General features: G+C 56.6%; 1 protein-coding gene across 3 annotated transcripts in view; it reads right to left on the bottom strand.

The window, feature by feature from the left end:
• The window catches only part of CACNA2D2 (calcium voltage-gated channel auxiliary subunit alpha2delta 2), a 225,239-nt gene that overhangs the window by 28,062 nt on the left and 183,245 nt on the right, over window positions 1-13,932 (bottom strand). For all 3 annotated transcript variants that reach the window (XR_007509319.1, XM_049826895.1, XM_049826896.1), the window contains exon 5: window positions 5,417-5,461. Coding sequence is in view for 2 of the 3 variants with exons in the window: in XM_049826895.1 (XP_049682852.1) it covers window positions 5,417-5,461 (45 nt within the window). In the remaining variant the exon portion in view is untranslated. The remainder of the gene's footprint in view (window positions 1-5,416; window positions 5,462-13,932) is intronic.

Raw genomic sequence — 13,932 nt, 5'->3', positions numbered from 1 at the left:
CCAGAAAGCTGCTGAACTCAACTACAGCCACAGTAGCTAAGTGGGAGTTGGGCAGGGACCGTCCCCACCTCCCCTGAGCAACATCGCCAAGATCAAAATCCAGATTACTCTCTCATTTTCATGTAGATCTGAAGAAAAGGCACAAACCCTACTGCTGGACCCCCTGCAAAGCTGCAATGTCACAGCAGAGCCAGCAACCTGGCTGCATGCCCATAGCAGCCAGGTCGTGGGCTATCCGGAGAGCGGATCTGGCCCCAAGCTTGCCATTAATGTGGGGCTCAGGTCCCTGGGGGAAAGCAGTTGCACACGTAGTAGTTCATCCCTACCAACCTCTCTGAGTGCCAGACAGTGATTTAGAGGTACCTGCTGAAAACAGGCTTTAGACGGGATACAGCTGTGGCCCTGAGGGTACCTGCAGCACCAAACCCTCTGCTTTGACACTAGAACCCTTTATTTTAATGAGCCCAGCAGAGTCCTGGTGTCAATTCCCCATCCCTCCCCATCTCAAACTGGGTCCAGCCCATCCGCTGTCCCCTGCTGCAGCTGGGAAAATCCAACCCTCCTTGTTTCCCCCACACTGGCGTGGTTATTCTGCACTTCACCAGAGCTGGAACTACTGTATATAATTACTGCTCCTCTGTTTATCATTATTCCGTTTTATCACCCACTTCTGAGGGGCTAATTTGTATTCTGCCAGGTTCGGCGCTGTCTGGCTGCTCTCATTCATGTAGCTGTAAAGAGGCATATGTATAGATCTTAGAGACAAATATACAGCTAGCTATACGTAGGACACTTCATGCATCACTGACACCTATACGGCAAACAGACCCACGGAAAGAGCTGATGTTATCCAAGCTACGTTTATCCTTTATCCGTAAATCTCCCGACCTCAACCGAGTTATTCCTGTTTAAGCCAGGCTGAATTTGGCCCCTGAAATGGGATCATTTCCACGCGGATGAAAGTAGGCAAAGCCATCACCAGACCAGGCAGGGATGCTAGGCTGGGGCTACAAGTTGCCACCTTGGGAAGGCTGGAGGAAGAAATTCTGCATTAAATTTATATTAGAGCAAAGGAGAAGATGATTCAAGTTCTCCTGGATTTACACCAGTTTAACTGCGAGCATCTCGGCAGGCCCCCAGCCAGATTTTGCAGCATTTCTCATCATTACATTTCAAAAGAACTTGGAAACATCTATTTTTCTGTTACAGTATGTACAACGTAACACAAATAGATGCTACGGTTTGAATATATTATTTGCTACACACCATTAGAAATCGACTCCATGGCAATATATCAATATTATACATATTTATTGCTTCAGCGAGAAGTCATCATGCGCCAAGAGCTTTTGCCATCTTCAGTGCTTTAGCAGCTGGGTTGCCAGTCAAATGTTTTCTCCTGAGCCTCCCAAAACGACAGACAGGGGGCAAAACCCAGAGATGCCCCAACACCCAGTGAGCACCAGTGGCACCACCCAACAGCTTTACTGGAGGCTGCCACGCTCTCGGCAAGTACCTGCCCACCATCGCATCCAGGCTGGTGCTGGCTGAGGAGAGGCAGCCTGCCCACGGGCACAAGGACTATTGGGGGGTCCCCACCAGCGGCGGGGTTTGGAGCTGCGGATCGAGCCGGGGATGTGACCTGGCACAGCAGCGATGCCTTGGCCAGGCAGCTCCTGCGGATGCAGACACCCCTGTTCATTGCTCATCTCCATGGGAACGAACCATCACAGCTAATGATGACTGCTTAAATGGCAGCACTGATGACAAACACGGGGCTGATCCGGCGGCTGCTCCGGGATGCCAGCTGGGGTTTCGCAGCTCCGGACAAGCTGGGTGGCCACGGCCTTCCCCTGCGGTGCTCCACCGGTACCCCCGGCACCAGCAGAGCTCCTGCAAGCCGCAGCACCCCGACAGCATCCCTGCATCCCACGTCCTGCCCCACATATGCCTGATCAAGAATATATCTCACTGAGATCCCAACACATCCTTTTAAATTTCCCAGGGGCACCCATCCATGTTAAGTCTGGAAAAGCCAGCGAAATATTCATATCAACACACCATGATTACTACTAATAATGAATATAAATGCCAGCCCCCGGCATGTGGCTGAGAAACTCCAGGCCCGTGCAAAAGGGCCCTTCTCCTTCTTAAATATCTCAGCTTTTCCTGAAATGTGGCAATTTAATACCAGGGAGGGAGACGGTGTGTTCTCCAGCCACATTCCTGCTTTTATAGCAGCCCAGGTTATAAATAACAATCAGCCTCTCCCGCCAGCCTGCTCCCCTATCCCCCTTAGCTTTTTTTAATCTTTGCCAAAGGTACTGTTTAGAGATCTTTCTAGACCATTTATTTTTAAATTACCAGCCAGAGGAGAGAAGAAGGGAAAAAAAAAAGAAAAAAGAAAAAAGGCAAAAGAAAGAAACTTCTGGGGCTGATAGCTTATCGGGAGGAAATCCAAATGTCACATTAGTTGAGAAAGTTGGAAGATTAAATTTTCCAACACCCTTCATCTGCTGCTGACATTTAGGGGCTTTCTTTTCCCTCCTCCCTCTCCTCGCTGTGTCTCCCGAGCGGGGCGAGCAGCGAGCAGGCAGCCCCTGCCTGCAGCCCCTGCCTGCGGCCCCGACCGGCGCCACGCTCTCCCCTGCCTCCCCTGCACTGGAGGGTGCTGAGGCTGGCGCAGAGCCCCCCCCCCCCCCCAGCCCCTCACTCTCAGCCCTCCCCGGGGACCTACAGCAGGTGGGTGGGTGCCAGAGGGCTGACCTTGGGGTGAGGATACCTTGATGGAGCTGTGCTGCTTTCCACCAGAGATCGGTACATCCCAGGGGATTTTGGCCTCAGCTGTGACTTAAGCACCATCCCCTGCCGTAAACGCAATACTGAAGATGGAAAATTACTTTATTTCTGCGTTGTTTTGCCTGTGACACCCAACCGAGAGCGTCTGCTGATTTGAACGCTTCTCCCCAGATAAACCCCATAGCCCTTGCTAGCGGGGGAAGGGGAAAACTCCGCTTCTGCAAACATTTTGAGAGCCTTAGGGACCCTCGGGAATATTTTCTGATGTTCCCATTTGTTAAAAACCACTTGGAAGTCCAAAATCTGTTTAGGAAGATAGTGGAGCTGAGGTGCAAGCAAAATGAATAGGAAGCTCATTTCTTTCACTGGAGTTAAAGCCTGTGTAAAGCTTGTGAATAAGCTCCAGTTACGTTGAATAGGCATTGTCCATCAGAACTGACTCCATTTCAGCTAGATCCTTCTCAATTTAAATATAAAAACTGAAGCTAAATAAAGAAAAGACAGAAAGAGCGTTATTTAGTTCCATTCAGATCTTCTGGTATCTTCTCCCTACTTTTTTATTTCAGCATCACCTTCTTTCTCTTCATTATTTTTGCTGGAATTAAATTTGCTGGGATTTCACTGGGAAGCAGCAATGGCATTGATGGGGAAGCACCCTCCCTGCTGAACCCACAAACCTCAGCAAGAGTACACCCATAATTTTGCTTGATTTTTCCCCAGAGAGGGACTGAAGTCAGCGTGGCTGATCATGGATTTGCAGAGCTGTTCCTCCCTGATGACACGCCACCTCCCTTGGGGAAGGGCCAGGGACCAGGGAGCTGAGCCCCACTGTCCTCAGGGACACTGCACCACGCTGCAGTGCGCCGTTTCTTCCCGGTGCCCCGTGCTCCAGAAGGGCTCGGCGGGCAGAGCTCCGAGGTTGAGATGCCTCCCGATTCCTAATCCTGCCTAATGTGACCAGGATGCTCTCCTCACTTGCAGAAACGGCTAATCCCAAAGCTAACAGCCAGGAGCTGCCAGCTCGGACCACCGCTGCCGACACCGGCTGGGTGTGGGCAGGGTAACACTGGGTACGGGGACGTCCAGCTCCCCTGTCCCCTGCCCCACAGCAGTGATGGCAAAAGCCCTGCCCAGCCCCATGGATGCACCAGCCCTGCTCCTCAGTCCCCTGGGCAGGGAGCGCCCCTGCTCCCTGGGCTATCTCCTCTTGCTTTGACCGCCAGCCAGTTTTCCCTCCATTTCTACCCAAAATCCACTTTAATGCATTTTAAGCCCATTAGCTCTGTCCTCTCTGGAGCAGCCTTGGAGAGCAGGATCCTCCCCTCCCTCCTTCGGCAGCTTCCCCCTGGCTGGGGAGGGACAGGAGACTTCACCTGCTCCAGACAAGAGGGACCCTGAGCAGGGAGACCTGCTCGGGAAAGCAAGAGCCCTCTGCTTCGGTCACAGCATCTGCCTGACCTCTCTGTCCCACCTCCCAGGCTCTCCATGGCTCCGTCGTCCCCTGCCAAGGAGCCCTCCTGCTGTCACCGCCTGGGGACAATGGCACCGGTGGCTTGAGAGTAACCGCTTTGCCGGCATCCATCCTCTGCTCCAGCCTGCCCACAGCTCTGCTCTGGGGCATCACCTCGAAGGAGGGGTGAGAGGAGACCCAGAGCTCTGCACAGAGCGCATCGCCCGAGCTGGTGGGACCCCACCAAGCCCGGCCTCTCTCTGCACGGCGCCTTATGAAGGCTTGCAGGGTCACCCAAGCACTATTTTTTGGACGAGGCCACGTGTCTTGCAAGCAGTTTGCTGCCAATGCCACGTGCTGCCGCTCCTCCCATCCCGCTGCCGTACCTGTCTGCTGCCGGCACATCTGCTGCCGGCTCTGCTTCGGGGCAAGGAGTGGGCCTGGGGCACGGGCACTGGCTGGGGCTGCTCCGAAGCCCCCACTCCGCTCTGCTGGGGGGTCCTGGCCAGCCCCGAGGACACCGCGGCACACCCGCTCCCCAGCAGCACCGTGCCAAGAGCATCACCAACCCGGTGAGCCCCTATTTTGGAAGGATCCCACGGCACGGCACAACGTAGGAGCCAGGTGACCCGTCACCTGCCAGCAAAGTGGGGTGCCACGGGGCAGCAGCCTTTGCCAGCGGAGCACCCTGCGCCCACGGCACGGCACCTGAGTGCCACCGCCGTCACTGCGCGGAGGAGCCGGCAAATGCCAGCTCCCTCGGGAGCGCCGGGAGAACGGAGCTGTTGGGTCTGTATTTAAAGCGCTGATTGCCAGAAATCACAGGACGGCTGTGCTGGGAGGGGGGCAGAGAATTAGATACAGTCTCTAATTAAAGGTTTGCTCTTCATTTGAATTTCAGATGCCAGCTTTAATTTTAGAAACTTTTGCAGGCAGCGGAGAGACCTGCCCCCCCCACCCGCTGCCAGGCCTGGTGCTGGCACGCAGATGCCACCACGGCTCGGCCTGGGGGGGACAGGGCTGCGCACCAGGCACTCGCTGCCCACCGCAGAATCCTGTTACGCTGGCTGTAACGAACGCTGCGCCACGCGCCCCAGCCCCGGCAAGGGGCTCAGCCTCGGGACGGGGCAGTGACCGTGCTGGCGGTGCAGCAGGGACGCTACTCACGTATTCAGTGTCAGCCTTGGAGTCGTAGTACTCGATGTCTTCCTCCTGCGGAGAAAAGGGAGAGCTGAGTTAGTGCCGGGCAGGGACAGGGATGGCAGAGGGGTCCCTCCCCCTCACTTGTCCCCCATCAGCGCCTCCGCCATGCTGCTGGCAGCCACCACATCGCTGGGGACCGAACCCTGCCCGCCCCACGCCGTCCCTGGGACATGGTTGGGACCCCACATCCCCCTCATCCGCCCTCCAAGGACCGGCCATCGCCTGCCACGCTTCTCTCCGCTCACGGCTGTCGCCAAGCCGCGGCGCGGGGCCACGCGCAGCCTCCGCCACAGCCAAACAGCCTGGTGACGGTGCCACCGGCGTTACTGCGGCCTCTGCGTTGCCACCGGGTGGGAGGCTGCACCGTGTCCCTGCGCCCGGGATGCTTTGGTCATGTTGCAAGCATTGGGAGCCACAGGAGAGCCGGGCACAGGCTCCCCTCCCCGCATGGCAGAAACAGGGAGAAGAGCGGCCTCACTTCTGCAGAGAAATGCACGTTGTTATTTTGGGGTATTTAGAGCCTATTTAGGCAGAAAGGTCTGCTCGGATTCCTTTTCCCTGCGTGTCAGGACGCGAGGCAGCTGATAAAATTCCTAAAGAGGCAATTCGGAGAGCAGCAATGCTGTCACAACAGCCTTTCGTGTGCCATCAGAAGGGGTAATTAAAGGGCACTCGGAGACTCTTCTCTGCGTGCCGGGACGCGAGCGCGATGCCGGCGCACCGGCAGCCGTTGCAGCGCTAACATGTCTGCCACTCAATCAGCCGTCGGCTGCCGCCACGCAAACCAGCCTTCCTCCCCGCGTGCACAGGCAGCGCTTTGGGATGATTATTGCTGTTCTTATTTAAGGAGGAAAGCGATCTGGGCCTAGAACAGAAACCCAGCCAAAACCTTAATGGCGCTCACTGCATCCCCGTCCTCCCCGCTCCTGCTCTGCTGCTGCCACTGCGGCACCCAGCCCGGCCACGGGCTTGTGCCGGGGCCGATGCCACCACGATACCTGGCCCAGTCCGGCCACGGGCTCATGCTGGTGGCACCGTGACACCCAGCCCAGCCTGGTCACGGGCTCGTGCCAGGGAAAGGCACCAGGAGGTCCGAGCAGCTTGCCAGGCAGCCGACACCACCCGCTCCACCGTCCCGGCCCCACTGGGAGCTGGCACTCACTAACCCCTCACCGGTGTTACCCTCCAGCCATAAACCTGCTCCCTAGAGCGGTCTGCTGCTGCTTCTCCAGGCTGTTAAGACACAAGACCACCAAGAGGTGGCAAAGCCCCTGGAGCGGGGATGCTGCTCTCTCTGGAGCACTGGTGGTGGGGGGACCCTGGTGGGCTGCGTGGCCAATGTCCCCCCGGGACGGGGATTGCAAAGAGCAGTTTTGGCATCCTCCTGGGCAGACGGGCCAGTGTCTCCCAGGGGCTCTGCGACTCTAATCACAGTGGTAAGGCAGCACCGAGAGGGGAAAGTGAAAAAAAAATCAACGCAGCATCTTCCAATTTCTGCTATTAAAAAGCCTAGTCATTAAGGGAATGTACTTATTAATTATCTGTGATTTGTTGTGAAATGCTGAGGGGGTTACAACAACAAGAAAAGGAAAAAAAAATATTTCTCTTTGAATGCCCTCTCTGCGCTGCTCCCGGCCCCGCGCACACCCCTGCCCCTCGCCGGCGCTGCCGCCTCCCTGGGTCCGTGGCCATCTGCACTTCCTAATTAAAGGAACCCCCGGGAGACCCGTAACACAAACGAGCTAATTTCATGTTTAATGATCTTTAATCAGAAGTGAGTGTGACTAACAGCAGCCATCCAGAAGGTGCTTTGTTATTCATTTTATCTTTCATCGTCTCCTCTGAAAACCTCAAATCCCCTCCGACACGCGATGGCCCCGCTCCCGCAGTGGGCGAGAGGGTGTGAGGTGATGCTCGGGGAGGAGAGCCAGTCCCCTGGTCTTGCTTTCACCCACTCCAGCGCTCCCACGGCATGGCACGTCACGTCACAGCCTGGGTAGCAGACCTCCTGGAAGGACATCTCTCCCACCGCTTTCCCTAGGGATCACAGAGCCCTTGCCATATTCTTTTTCAAACCCCGATGATCCCAGGAGCAGCCAGGTGAGATCCCAGCCCCACTCCACACCGCGGCTGAGGTTTGCACACGTGAGACGGCACGTGTGGGACAGCCAGCGTCAACGTGGCCCTGGCCCCGTGATGCGTCCCGATGCCAGGCTCCGCTCCCCTTGCCACAACCCCGCTGATGCTGGGGGTGGTTCACGGGGTGCGAGGGAGCCTGTGAGAGCTGGCAGGGCATCCGTGTCCTTGGCACCCGGAGGCCGGTGGAGCCAGTGGGAATTTATTCCAGGAATGAGGGACAGAGCCCTCGGAGATGCTCTAGAGAGATGCCGGGGGTGTCCCGAGAGGCAACACGGGGTCCTACAATTTCTTCTCCCTAATATTTGTTTTTTAAACCGCACTTGCCTTCTTCATGTAATCCTCTCTTCCTCCTCCTCCAGTCCATGTCAAACGCAGCACCCAGGCTGTGTAAATAGCACTGATATTTCTAGAGCCTTTCAGAATAAATACCAATAAAGAAAACAAGGGGGTGAAGATGTTGAGGGATTTCAGGGCAAAACATTGCCTCTGTCTCTTGCAAATGAGCCTACAAAAAGCGCTCACTGGTTCGCATTGAAGGGCTGGGTAGCTGCTCCTTGATGATGTGTTAACCGCTGCCCATTTTCTCTCACCGTAATTGCCAAATGGCATCTGCGTAATAGCACTGCAAGTGCGGCGTTGCTAGCAGATAAGCATGGGATTATTTCAGTCTCCTAAACTCTCAGTGCAAGTTAGGGGGAAACGACTTTGGGCGTTAAGTGCAATTGCAGAGTAATCTGCAAATGCTGCTGAAGCCATTGCCCAGGCTTCTCTGGCAAAGCCACTGAGCAACCACCGTGCCTGCACCAAACCTTCGTGGTTCGGTGTCATTGGGCAGCCCCCAGCCAGGGCTTGACCCATGTGGGACCTCCTGGCTGGGGCTCCAGGGATGCTGCGTGCCAGAGTCTCCCTGGGACCCTAGGTCCTGCTTGTCCCCCTGACCTCTCCCAAGGGAGGACCCTGTTTCGGCACGGGTGTTCCCTGGCCACGCGGCGGTAGACCAGGTTTGAGCCAAAGGGGGGTTTGACAAGGAGAAGCACGGGGGGGTCTCAGGTGGGCAGTGAGGGGCACTTCTCCCTGCCACCTCCTGCACAGTCTTCTCCAAGAGCACTCAAATAGGTCTTTTTTTTGCCTAAAACAATTACAGCAACTAAAAATAACACTAGAAAGGTCAGTGCTCTGCTATCTCGCTGCAGCCTGGAGATGTTAGGACGGAGGGGTGCTGGCCCAAACCTCCAAGTCAGCGGTCTAACGAGGTGGCAATCAAACCACGTCACGCACGCAGTTGCCACCGCCCCGAAAAAGCCTTGGAAGGAGCTGTCCGTGGCACATCAGCTCCTTGCTCCAGCCTGTCCAGCTGGAGCACGCAGTCAGCAGGGACACAGCAGAGGGGCCATGGCTTGCTCTGCCCCTATAAGCTTTTCTGTAAGATCACCCGAGCTGGCTAATCTTTCTCCCACAGATTTGTTGTCCTCCGGAGGATCGCTCGCTGTCGTCCTGTAAGGGTCACCCTGCTGATCGCATGCCCTGGGGATGCTGCAGCTCCTCAGGGCGATTTTGCAGGTAGCTCCTGCTGCACTGCATTGATTTTGGTCCATCTCAGCCCTCCAGCTGCGGGTTTCATTTCTCCGAGCGACACAGGTGACCCTCACGGTCAGGAAATCTCTTTCAAGATTTAATTGGCTCTGGAAGAGCTTGCAGTGGTTTGCCTTCCAGGCAGTTAGGAGGAACTCGGAGGGCGGTGAGGAAGACAAGCTGGATCCCAAGCCGACACCTGCCCGTTTCCCAGCCGCTGGATGGGGCCGGTGGCGGAGCCAGCATCCCAGCCCACGGCGTGCGGATGGGGACAAGCCAGCTGACCGGGATCTGTGCCTGCTCAGACCTGTGGGCAATTCAGCGGGTGGGGAGAGCAAGCAGGAGCCAGTGTGCCCACGCAGCACCGGCGGCTCTGCTCACGAGTCCATCTGTCCTCTGCCATCAGCACTTTAAATGGGCAGTGAATATTTAGGGAGTTCTTCACGTCCCTGAACCATAAAGCACGCAGAAATGGCAACAGATTTTGCTTATAGTTGCACCTTTCATATGGGAGATAGCCCGCAGCGTGTCATGCAGATCCCGCAACTCCCACTGCGCCTACAGCACCCGCAGCCTCGTGTCTGGATTAGGGCCGGGTGACAGCAGGGGATGAGCAGGGGGACACAGCGCGTTCCCACCGCACCATCACCCCTGCCAAGCCCACCCGCGTCGGGAGGAGCGGGATGGGACTGGCCGATGGCTGTCCCTGGGGACGGGTCCATGCCGGTCGGTTTGCCCTAGCTGGTGGCTGGGGCTGGAGGTCTCAGCTGGGTGAGTGCTCACCCCAAGGTCTCCCAGCCCTGTCACAAGCACAGCAGTCTTCTTGTCTGTTTAACAAGGCAAAGAAAGCATTTCTGCAACAGCTGCCACCGGGTGGTGTGAGGGCCACAGACAGGAACAGGCTCCCAAAGGGATCAGATGAATTCCTGGGAGAAATTCCTACCTGCAATCACAGCCACGCCTGGCTCTGGCCATCAGGAAAAACACTGGCAGCGGCTGGTAGGCGGCCGAACCTTTTAATTCCACTGAGCTAGAGCTATCCTTGTCCATACGCATGATGATGAATCCTTCCCCAGTCCCCGGGAAGAGGAAAATACTCATGGTTAGCCCTAGCCAGCACAGGCTGTCGGATGGACCCAGGACGGGTCTGGTGGGGACGATGCCTCTCCTGCAGCCCTCGCCGTGCGAGTCCCCTCGCATCCTATCCAGCAGCAGAGACCATATGCATTACCCAGGACAGGTGGAAACAGTCATCATAATCTGCCTTGGCATCTTTTTTTTTTAAAAGCAATTTCCTCCCTCTGCCTCTCTGACAGAGCTGGGGAAATATTTAAGTGACCCGTCAACAGTTTTTTCATCTCCCTGAGAAGATGTTTTATCTGATCACGCCTCGCCAGCTATTCTTTACACGGCATCTCCTGTCCGCTCCCGCTCCTTTGAGGCTGCCTCAAACAAGACGCGGCTGCCTCTCTCCTCCGCTGCACCCGGGCACCGTGGGGATGCCAGCACCCGTGCAGAGCTGGTGGGTGCCGGGGACCCCCTGCCCTGTCAGTGACGGGATGGGATGGGACGGGACGGGACAGCAGCACTGGGAGGGAAGCCGGCAGCCCCCGCGCTGAACCATCACAGCCATGGGTCCGCCATGGGTGGCCCAGCCATCTCGCAGAGCGGGGGGCGAGAGGAGCCCCCTCAAGCCCCATCCTTGGCTTTTAAGAGGCAACAGCACCGACATGGGGTTTTTGTGAATGATTTTCTTGTTCTGCTTTTCAGCCAGAACGGCTCTACAGCAAGGTTGGTGCTTTAACACAGTAATTCTCCGAGCGTAATGAAAGCTGACATTATATCAAACACAATAAAGACTCTCAGTTGATGGAGATCATTCCTGAACACACAAACCCATTAAACTGAAAAAAAAAATATCAATTCTACACACTCGCCAGCCAAAAGAAAATGTGATTTGTTATCTAAAAGGGGGTTATAAACACAGCTTCAATGCACTTTCTGTGCTGTAATGAAAACTGGGTTTGAAATGGCAAGACGACTGCAAATTAGAGTATTTGATTTTATTTTCTAACTTTTTAGGTAAACCTTCTACAAGGGCAAGTGCAAGGTTACGGCGACGATCTTTCTGTTCTCGGCCGATAAGTAGGATCTGTAATTAAAGAAGGAGAAAAACGAAACGGGGATAAGGAGCTGACGTTCGCCCTTCTAACACCGCTTTGAACACAAAGCCCTGCCTGCATTGCCGTGGCAAACCCACAGGAACAGCTCCCAGCACCCACGTGTGGCGTGGCACAGCCGCCGCTCCCACAGCAGACACGGGCCAGATGCACCACGGTGGTGCCGGATGGAGCAGCCGGTCGGCAGGGCCCCATGCCCGGAGGGATGCTGCATCCAGGGTTGTACGGCCACGGAGGGGCATCCACCTGCACCGCCACGTTCCCCTGCTTTATCCCTCGCCTTTCTTGGGTGGCCGGCAGCACAATCTCTGTTATTCCTCCTGTCCTTTCCCATTTGGCAAACAGTGATCCTGTTTTCCCTGGAGTTTTGTTTCTAATGGAGCTTGAAATTATCTGGGCTTTGTTATTTGCTTGCAGCGGCGTGGGGCTGCCCGGCGCCCGTTCTCCCTCTGCCACCTCCACGCACACCATCGCACCCCAGAACCACCCCTGCTGCGCCCAGCAGTTAAACCCTGTCCCCAGCAGCTCTTACATCTGCAGCTCAATGTATAGCTATTTTTTTTTTCCCAAGGAGAAAGGGCCTGCTGGGCTCTGACCCTTCAAACGCCCCTTTCCTCTCCTGAAAGGTGGGAGGCAGGGGGGCAACAGGCGGAGCAAGAGGGGAGCTTCCCAGTGTAGCAATGGAAAATGCAGTGAGGAAGAAGAACTGGGAGAAAAACAACAGTAATAAACATTTTATGAAGCAGAAAATGGCTTATAAAGAAGTCAACTTTTAAAGGCAATTTATATAATCCTGCCAAGCACACATAAATGAGGGGATGGCTCTCTGCAGCTTCGGAGTGTCCCTTAAAGGGACAAATAGCTCCGGCAGCCCCAGCAGACTGACACGCAGCGATGACGATGCCCTGGGACGCATTTCACGGCTGGCGGCACAGGCCTGTGCCTTTGACGGCATCCCCCAGGTCAGCACGGCCTCTCCTCCCGTGCGCCGTGGGGGTGCGGGACACTCGAGCCCCTGCTGATGGTGCTGGGATGGGGCTGAAGGCCTGGAAAACAACCCAAGGTACTGGAAAACCCTGGAGGAAAGCGGAGCACGTGGGTGGAGAGGAGCTGGGAGAACACAGAGCTGGCTGGGATGCCTGACGGGCAGCGTGGCAGCTTGTCAGCAAGGATGGCAGCAAAAAACTCAACGTGACCTTCCGGCATTTTTATAGATCTATTTTGCAGGTCCCTCGCTTGGGCAGGGTGGCAAATAGAGGACGGAAACCTGGTAAACAGCACGGCAGTGTGGGCTGCAGCCCTGGCACCTCCATCTGCTGGTGGGGACGGTCTGCACGCGGGGCTCAGCACCCCTGCCACGCCTGGGGGACAGCGCTGGGGACATCCAGAATAGGGGGACAGCCCTGATGTCCCTCGAGGGACAGACCCCTGTGGCTCTGCACAGAGTGGAGCCAGCCTGTCGCGGTGGATGCCCTGCAGAGCCCTGGCTGCAAGCCCGGAGGCCAGAAGCTTCTCACTGGGAAAACCGGGAGCTTTCTGGGGTCTCTTATCATACCAGTGCCAGGTGGCCGCAGTGCCTCATGGTGGGAGCCTGCCCCGTGGCAACCGGACCCAGCGCTCACTTTTCCGGGGCTCTGCCAGCCTTTGCCGGCGGGTGAATGTGCATCCCTGAGAGACCCTCGCTGTGCAGGCGGGGAAGGGCACGGCCTCTCCCCCCTCCAAATCACCGGGGGTGATACAACGGCCCCATGCCGCAGCCTGTCCCGCTGTCCCCTTGTCCCTGACCACCATATCACCCTGAGCTGCCACCCGGCCCCGAGGTGAAACAAGCTGGAGGGACAATGTGAGGGGGTGGCCCGGGTTGCCGCTGCATGGGTGACTTTGGGGACAAGACTGATTTTGGCCAAGGAAAGTGCTCCGGTGTCCAGGGGAGCTCTGGGGACACGCAGGGACATGGCCCCGGCTTGGCACGGCCAGGAGACACAGGAGGCCTGAGGGTGGGCGAGGATGAGGAGCACGGACAGGGCAGGACAGCGTGGGGCAGGAGGGGTGTTTTGGGAACAGGGACATGCTTTGCAAAGCCCCCTGAGGTGGGAAGCTGAACTCAACCCCTTCAGAAAGGCCAGAGTGGCCAGCGTATGGCTGGGAACACCAAAAAGAAGCGAGAAAAAAGAAGCTTTCGCTGTAGAGATGGGTTGTGAGTGATTTCTGGCAGCAGCATCCCAGCCGCTCGGGCTCCTGCTCCTGTTTCATTTTCCCCCGGACCTCCATAGCAACCCATCTGCAGCGAAGTTTAATGGGGCTGCCATTAGCACTAATGCAGCGCAAACACTCAGCATCTGCCGGCGCGCCTTCAGATGGAAACACAAAAATAACCGCGCTCGCCGCAATCTGTCATCGACTCCGGCGCAAGGTTAGGACGCGACACGCTGGGAGAGGAGGGGATTGCTGCGGCCAGAAGGAACAAGCTGCTCGGTGGGAAGGGAGGAGAGGAGGAGCTGAGGTTGCTGTGCTGCTGCCTTCCCTGCCCGCTGCCCGTGCCAGCACCAGCAACAAGCCGGGGGCAGCGGCAGAGCCAGTGCTGCACGT

Source organism: Accipiter gentilis, chromosome 23 (genome assembly GCF_929443795.1).
Source record: "Accipiter gentilis chromosome 23, bAccGen1.1, whole genome shotgun sequence".
NCBI lineage: Eukaryota > Metazoa > Chordata > Aves > Accipitriformes > Accipitridae > Astur > Astur gentilis.
This window is presented reverse-complemented; position numbering and strand designations above follow the sequence as displayed.